The following is an 8,479-nucleotide window of genomic DNA, read 5'->3' as shown; positions in this document are numbered from 1 at the left end:
ATAGAAATCCTCATTATTTTGTTGAGAGATGTTCAACTTGAGTGTTATTATTTCTATATAGCCTACACTTTCTTGTTCTGATGCTCACCAGAACAAGAATAGACTGACGAGTTTCAGAAGAAAGTCTTTGTTTCTGGCCATTTTGAGCCTGTAATCGAACCCACAAATGCTGATGCTCCAGATACTCAACTAGTCTAAAGAAGGCCAGTTTTATTGCTTATTTAATCAGAACAACAGTTTTCAGCTGTGCTAACATAATTGCAAAAGGGTTTTCTAATGAACAATATTAGCCTTTTAAAATGATAAACTTGGATTAGCTAACACAACGTGCCATTGGAAGACTGATGGTTGCTGATAATGGGCTTGTGTACACCCATGTCGATATTCTATTTAAACAATGACCACAAGAGCAGTTACACCTCCGACACTGCCAAAACATCAGCTATGCAGGTGTCAGCTATCGCCGGTTAGCGCTTGATCTGATTGAATCTAGGCCCTAGTCATCCAATAATGATCAGTGCGATCTCTCTCTGACTCAATCACTGAACCCAAAGCAAACAGGGATGCTCTAGTTTGTGACAACCAATCACCCAATAATAAAACCGGCTTCATGGTCTTTATACAAAGTTGTGTCTTTGAGTAATGTAAAGACATTCATTCTGCACGACAACCTCATTTTTGTATCATCATTACCCTTTTGTTCTGTTAAGGCATTTGTTCACTGGCCTATGTAAATATTTGTCATCTCTTTGAGCTAACAACCATGAACACAGACAGCAATGAATGTGAGGAGGCACCAGATGCATCAGACAGAATAAAGTACAGTGCTATCTGCAATATTAATGGAGTCATTATGGAAATGAGGTTATTGCTTTCATCAGTTACAAAACCACACACAGATGCAGATGAATTGATCTTCCTCATCATTTAGCCTGGCCTATTCTGTTTGTTCACAAATATCTCCCCAAATTACTGTTGACTGAATTGTAAATCTTTAACTCCAGTTCCCTTATCAATGAATGACATTGTGGTGTTCCAATTCACATCTAATGATCAGCAGCGACCTTTCACTGTGCATTTCTAACTGTCCCAGTCAAGTCAGTTCGAAACAATCACATCACTGGAAATGTATTTGAGGACTACAGAATAGTAAAAAAAATATATAGTTGTCAACTTTTGGTGATAAAAGTTTATTATTGCGCACACAACTCAAACAATCAAAGAACAGTAGTTTCTATCATGCAGTCATTATAACCAACTGAAGCCTAATCTTGTACCGGGAACAATACACACTTTGGGTTCAGCATCATGGTCAGCGTCTGAAAGCACTAGTGATGTCTGGTGGTCACTGCACAGTGGAGTTACAGCTATGGTCAAGGATTCACACATACTTTATTTCAATCATTATGTTATGGTTGAGAACTTCAGGGGGAAACCAACAGGAATAGGAGGGGATCCCATTGGAAACTAGATTAAAGCACCACTGTTTATGTAGTGTTACTGTGATGCTCTGTAAGGCTGCATTTAGACGGGCAGCCTAATTCTGATATTTTTATCACTAATTGGTCTTTTGACCTATCAGGTCAGCTCTCAAAAGACCAATTAGTGTGGGGGGGGGGGGGGGGGGGGGAATTGTCCTGCCCGTCTAAACGCAGCCTTAGATTCATGTAGAATAATTCACTTCAATCTCCCATCTCCTTGTCCATGGTACAGCAATATTGGTACAGGAAATTTCAGAATTTCAATAACTGATCTTTAGACCAATGATGCCCCCTAGTGTTCGACAATATAAACAAGCACAAGTTAATTTAAGATTTAAAGACTGCTGCCACTAGAGGTCCCTGTAATCACCTCATGAATGTACACCTGCTGGAGCAGAAACTATGGCCATGCTGTAGTTTGAAGAAACGGATCTTAACAGCATACTTAGCATGTTTAGTGGCAGTTGTTTTTGTTAAAATATAGTTGGTGTTGTTACTCAGAGATCACAGTCAATACTACTCACAAGAGGTCTTCTCAGGTACAGAAAGTTGGACCCGGACACAAACAAACCCAAAGACAATCAGACCCTGACACAAACAGACCCGATCATAAAAATAAATATAAAAGGGGGGACCCGGATGGACCCAAGAATAGTCAGACCTGAATACAAATGGAACGGACAACAACCAGACCTAGACGCGACCCGTACCCTAATGGGTCCGGGTTTAGACCATACCCGATTGGACCCGAGTGACAAAAAAATATATATGCAAGTTGCTCTTTTGCTTAACAAATATGTTGGCATGGCCTTCTATAAGTCCATAAATGCACAATATTAGCATAAAATAAATATGCTATAGACCAGAGGTATTTAACTCTTACCCTATGAGGTCCAGATCCTGCTGGTTTCAGTTCTACCTGATAATTAATTGCACACACCTGGTGTCCCAGGTCTAAATCTGTCCCTGATTAGAGGGAACAATGAAAAACACAGTGGAACTGGCTTTGAGGTCCAGAGTTGAGTTTGAGGGCTATAGGTTATGTAGAACCGTGGTCGTGTCCATTTGGTTTCATTCGGGTCTATCAGCTGTAGTTACATAGACCCGAGACCCAATGACAATCAATCAGGACCCGACCCTGACCCGAGGGAAAAGTTTGAATTTTGGATCTGGACACGCTTGGGTATTTGGGTTTGGGTGGACCCGTGAAGACCTCTACTTCTCATATCCCTTCTTCCTCCCACTGACTGTTCCTCTTCAGCCACCGTTTTCCACTGCAGAGCACTGGGGATGGACACATTACCAAGGGAACCAGCCTCAACAGCAGAGAGTGCACTGCCTAGAAGAAATCAACAGATTATTACAGACTAGAAATAAGCTGCAGGTCAAAGGTGACATCATGAAGGAATGTCTGAGATGAAAAATATGAATTGGTTTGAATAGCCCCACCTGTGGCTCTCTCTCTCCCTCATCAGTGTTACCCATCCTCATTAGGTTGTCTATAGTGATGAAACGTAGAGATGGTAACAAGTCTATTCATACAACCCTTTTAGATATTTGATCATTTATGTGTAATGTAAGCCATTGCTCAATAAGCAACTGAATGCAGGTCTGGGGAACATATCTTTTCCTCTTGTGTGCAGTAAAGTACTTCCATCATAATGCCCATATTTTCAACTTTCATTCATTTGTCAAGAAAGCATATACTACAAATAATGGAGATTTTTTTCAAGAAAATAAACATATTGACGATGTATTACATTTTTATTTCACAATTTTATACAATCTTTACCTGTATAAATCATCTCTTTATCTATAGAAAAAAATGCAATCGCTAAATACAATGCAGAACAGGATATCAGTAAAAGCTACATTTTGACTGTAAAAATAAACAGAGAAGCGCAACCTGAAACCTGTAAATGCTACCTTTTTTTTAACAGGAAAAACAAACAATTTGTTCCACGTTCAGAGAATCAGTAGCATCTCTGTCTGCACTGTATTCCTCTCAGAGATTCACAACAAAAGATAAGAACAAAGGCAACTTCAGTCCAGAGTCAATCCCAACAATCCAGGTAGCTACACTGACTTCCTCCGTGTGTGAGGACTGCTCATCCCCAGGAAAAGGGCACCGCTGCTGGGGGAGGACTGGGCTGAGGTGCCCCTGGAGCTGCAAGAGGCTTCATCCACCCTGTAGGAGATGGAGTTGTAGAAGAGAGGGTTGCTGTGACAGCCTGAGTGCTCACAGCGGGATGGAAAGGGGCTGTCACAGGCACACAGCCTGAAGCACATACAGGAGCAGAGGGCGCTGATGCAGAACTCAGGGTGCTTAGCAGATTCCCTGACCCCAGGGGTCCCCCTGAGCTCCTCAGATGGACAGGGGATGAGGTTGGTACGACTGGTGCCTCCATCTATGGAAAGGGAGAAGTTGCAGCGGCTACTATGCCCATCCTCAGCTTCTTTCTGCTCCATCCCATCAACTCTGTCCCGTGCTGATGCTTCCACATCTGCCTCCTCCACCGCCTTCCCACCCCATGGCCTCTTAGGCACTGCTGCCTGCTCCTCTCGCTCCACCTCCAGGCTCCTGGTTCCCTCCTGTGTGCTGTAGGTGAGGAAGCGCAGCACCACCAGGTTCAGGAAAGCCCCGATCACAGCCAGCCCCACCAGGATGTACATGAAGCTGAAGGCCACATAGGGAATCCTCCTCTGGAGGGCCTCCTTCTTCTGCAGGGCCACAAAGTCCCCGAAGCCGATGGTGGTGAGCGTGATGAAGCAGTAGTAGTAGGCATGGAAGAAGGTCCAGCCCTCAAAGTGGGAGAAGGCTGCTGCCCCAACACAAAGGGTGCTCATGCAGGACAGGAGGCCCACCAGCACCATGTTCCCCATGGACACGTCAGTCCACCGTAATCCCATGCAGCACTTGAGCCTGCAGAGGAGGTAGCGGACTAACGTGTTGATCCTCTCCCCCATGCTCTGGAACATGACCAGCGTCAGTGGGATTCCCAGAACAGCATAGAACATGCAGAATGTCCTGCCAGAGTCTGTGCCTGGAGCAGCATGTCCATAACCTGCAGAATATCATAGTTATAGACACATGTCCATTATGAAAACATATTGCTGTCAGAGTGCAGTATGACTGCAGTTATTCTGCAATTAGTGTCCAACCATCACAGTCAACTGTAGTTACTGCACTTCTATTACAGCTTCAAATCTGCAAACGTTTTTTTGAAAGGGGTGTGTACATGGACACACAGACAAACACAGTAACTCTTTAAAACATTTGTTATAGATATATAGATACAGTATCAGTCAAAAGTTTGGTCACAACGACTCATTCAAGAGTTTCTTTATTTTTACTATTTTCTACATTGTAGAATAACAGTGATGACATCAAAACTATGACATATGGAATCATGTAGTAACCAAAAAAGTGTTAAACAAATATAAGTATATTTTAGATTCTTTAAAGTAGCCCTTTGCCTTGATGACAGCTTTACCTTGATGACAGCTTTACACACTCTTGGCATTCTCTCAACCTGCTTCACCTGGAATGCTTTTCCAACAGTCTTGAAGGAGTTCCCACACATGCTGAGCACTTGTTGGCTGCTTTTCCTTCACTCTGCGGTCCAAGTCATCCCAAACCATCTCAATTGGGTTGAGGTTGGGTGATTGTGGAGGCCAGGTCATCTGGTGAAGCACTCCATCACTCTCCTTCTTGGTCAAATAGCCCTTTTTTATTTTACTAATTCAACCTTTATTTAACTAGGCAAGTCAGTTAAGAACAAATTCTTATTTACAATGACGGCCTAGCAACAGTGGGTTAACTGCCTTGTTCAGGGCAGATTTTTAGCTTGTCAGCTCTGGGATTCGATCTAGCAACCTTTTAGTTACTTGCCCAATGCTCTAACCGCTAGGCTACCTGCCGCCAAATAGCCCTTACACAGCCTAGAGGTGTGTTGGGTCATTGTCCTGTTGAAAAACAATAGTCTCACTAAGTGCAAACCAGACGGGATGGCGTATCGCTGCAGAATGCTGTGGTGGCCATGCTGGTTAAGTGTGCCTTGAATTCTAAATAAATCACAGACTGTCACCAGCAAAGAAACCACACACCATCACACCTCTTCCTCCATGCTTCACGGTGGGAACCACACATGCAGAGTGTCACGGCTGTTAAAAGATGAGGACCAAGGTGCAGCGTGGTGAGCGTACATTTTCTCTTTATTTGGAAAATGACGCCGAACAAAACAATAAACACTACAAAAAACAAACCGTGAAGCTAAAGGCTATGTGCCCTAAACAAAGTCAACTTCCCAACAAACACAGGTGGGAAAAAGGGATAGACAGCTGTCCCTGATTGAGAACCCTACCCGGCCAAAACATAGAACTACACAACATAGAACATAGAATACCCACCCCAACTCACGCCCTGACCAAAATAGAGACATAAAAGAATCTAAGGTCAGGGCGTGACAGAGAGATCATACGTTCACCTACTCTGCGTCTCACAAAGACATGGAAGTTGCAACCAAAAATCTCAAATTTGGACTCATCAGACCAAAGGAAAGATTTCCACCAGTCTAATGTCCATTGCTATTGTTTCTTGGCCCAAGCAAGTCTCTTCTTCATATTGGTGTCCTTTAGTAGTTGTTTCTTTGTAGCAATTCGACCATGAAGGCCTGATTCATGCGGTCCCCTCTGAACAGTTGATGTTGAGATGTGTCTGTTACTTGAACTATGCGAAGCATTTGTTTGGGCTGCAATCCGAGGTGCAGTTAACTCTAATGAATGTATCCTCTGCAGCAGAGGTAACTCTGGGTCTTCCTTTCTAGTGGCGGTCCTCGTGAGAGCCAGTTTCATCATAGCGCTTGATGGTTTTAGTGACTGCACTTAAAATAAACGTTCAAAGTTCTTGACATTTTCCGCATTGACTAACCTTCATGTCTTAAAGTTATGATGGACTGTCATTTCTCTTTGCTTATTTGAGCTGTTCTTCCCATAATATAGACTTGGTCTTTTACCAAATAGGGCTATATTCTGTATACCAACCCACAACTGGTTGGCTCAAACACATTTTAAGAAGGAAAGAAATTACACAAATTAACTTTTAACAAGGCACACCTGTTAATGGAAGTGCATTCCAGGTGACTAACTTATGAAGCTGGTTGAGAGAATGCCAAGAGTTAGCAAAGCTGTCATCAAGGCAAAGGGTGGCTACTTAGAAGAATCTCAAATCTCAAATATATTTTGAATATTTGAACACTTTGTTTTATTACTACATGATTCCATATGTGTTATTTCATAATTGTGATGTCTTGACTATTGTTCTACAGTGTAGAAAATAGTAAAATAAAGAAAAACCCGGAAATGATTAGGTGTGTCCACACTTTTGACTGGTGCTGTATATATAGGGGTCTATGTTATTGTACTCTCTAGAACAGTAGTATCTTTCATGCAACCCTTTATAACTTCCAGTTTTGCTAATAATTCAAACCAAAGTGCAGCACCAGTCACTCAGCGCCCGTAAGGATAAACTCTAGGCTAGAGGAATTTTTTATTTTTACATGTAAAAACAGATTTGTTGTGGTTAGTCATACCAGTATGCATGGTTTAACTTACAGAGCAAAGAAACCCATAAAACATCGAGACATATCAAATGAACTTACCAATCGTTGTGATAACAGTGATGGCAAAGTAAAAAGATCCCGCAAATTTCCACTGTCTCCCCGCGCGATGTGGCTCCGACTGTAGAACCACTCTCTCGATCTCACGGTAGTCGTCCTGAGTGAATCCGTACTTCTTCTTCAGCTCGTTGCGCTTTTGTTCCAGGATTTTTTTCTTCGAGCTCTCGGTCTCGGACTCGAGGGCGTCGAACACCGCGGCTCCCACAAGCAGGTAGGATATCATACACAGGATGAGAGAAAGGGTCCGAATGTTCTGCACCTTCATCCTCACTCCAAGCGAACTCGAGTGGGCACTGAGAGGAGAGTGGGTGTGTTCCCGAAGAGAGACCGGTGGACACGCCAATTCTGTTAGAACCAAGCGCGCATGAACTCATTCATCCATTCACATACCAATTAAGAGTGGCCTACATAGTTTATTGATATAACTCATCAGTGGCCTAGGCTTATAGTATTATGGTAGATTTTAAGGTAAATGTGCCGCTCTCTTTTTTTTACACAGGCACTGCATACATTTTCCATAGGCTTTGGAGTTTGTATTCTCATTTAGGCCCTATTAGTTCCGGTGTGTATAGTCTATTCTGAATGGCCCAAATTAAGACTGACTGGTGTTCATCCGAGACACGTAGGTTAGGCTACTGGAACGTTTTTTTTATGAGGCTACCAAAGAGCATCCTCTAGCCTACATTGCTCTCACTCATCTTTAACTGACCCAACCTCTAATGTGAGAAGGCAGCTTTGTAGATCATTTGAAATTATACCATTGTCTTTATTTTAACCTAAATTAGTTAAATAAACTGGGGGCCTTGACCAAAAGTCATACTGCGCTGTGATTGCATTGAGCTGGTGCTGTCGGTGATGCTGGGCCCTGTTTTGTAATTAATGAATGGTGGTCAGTGGGATGGCTTCAGTTGGTGATTGCTGTTAAGTTCTTTTGGTTCTTATTAAAGGGGGCACGGCACTGTGGAAACAGCTGGCCTTTTCATACTCTTCTCTCTTGATTACTTTGCTTTGTGAAGCGTAGCCTACATGTGTGAAGTATTCACAAAACGCTTGGCTAATGTATTACTCTGACTGATGAAGCATGAGCCTGTGGCAGATTTGACCTTTATAAAGCACACTTAGTCCCAGAGTGATCAATGGAGCCTTCATAATTAAAGCGGCAATCAGCAGTTGAAACAATAACAAAGCATCTTCCCCACCCCTGTTTCTGTAAAGAGAAAAAAGCTGAGTTATAGGGCTGGAGAAATGCAACCACTCTTAAATTCATTAACAGCTCCAAGGAAGGGCTGACCATGCATGATATCAAAAGTATAGTTTGCT

At 42.7% G+C, this 8,479-nt stretch overlaps 1 protein-coding gene across 1 annotated transcript; it reads right to left on the bottom strand.

The window, feature by feature from the left end:
* Positions 1-3,557: 3,557 nt before the first annotated feature.
* On the bottom strand, positions 3,558-7,424 carry LOC139414273 (potassium channel subfamily K member 15-like). Its single transcript, XM_071162176.1, has 2 exons — positions 7,142-7,424; positions 3,558-4,546 (listed from the first exon to the last, which is right to left on the bottom strand). The coding sequence occupies exons 1-2, from the start codon at positions 7,422-7,424 to the stop codon at positions 3,558-3,560; spliced, it is 1,272 nt and encodes a 423-aa protein (XP_071018277.1).
* Between the last annotated feature and the right edge of the window lie 1,055 nt (positions 7,425-8,479).

Source organism: Oncorhynchus clarkii, chromosome 7 (assembly GCF_045791955.1).
Source record: "Oncorhynchus clarkii lewisi isolate Uvic-CL-2024 chromosome 7, UVic_Ocla_1.0, whole genome shotgun sequence".
In the NCBI taxonomy this organism is placed as follows: Eukaryota; Metazoa; Chordata; class Actinopteri; order Salmoniformes; family Salmonidae; genus Oncorhynchus; species Oncorhynchus clarkii.
The sequence above is the reverse complement of the archived record's forward strand: the minus strand, read 5'-3'. Positions and strand labels throughout refer to the sequence as shown.

Bases quoted from the DNA above. Each gene is read 5' to 3' on its own strand.
- LOC139414273 (XM_071162176.1), bottom strand. From the start codon at position 7,424: ATGAAGGTGCAGAACATTCGGACCCTTTCTCTCATCCTGTGTATGATA. The intron at 4,547-7,141 runs GTAAGTTCATTT...GATATTCTGCAG, and splicing joins CACTGTTATCACAACGATTG to GTTATGGACATGCTGCTCCA.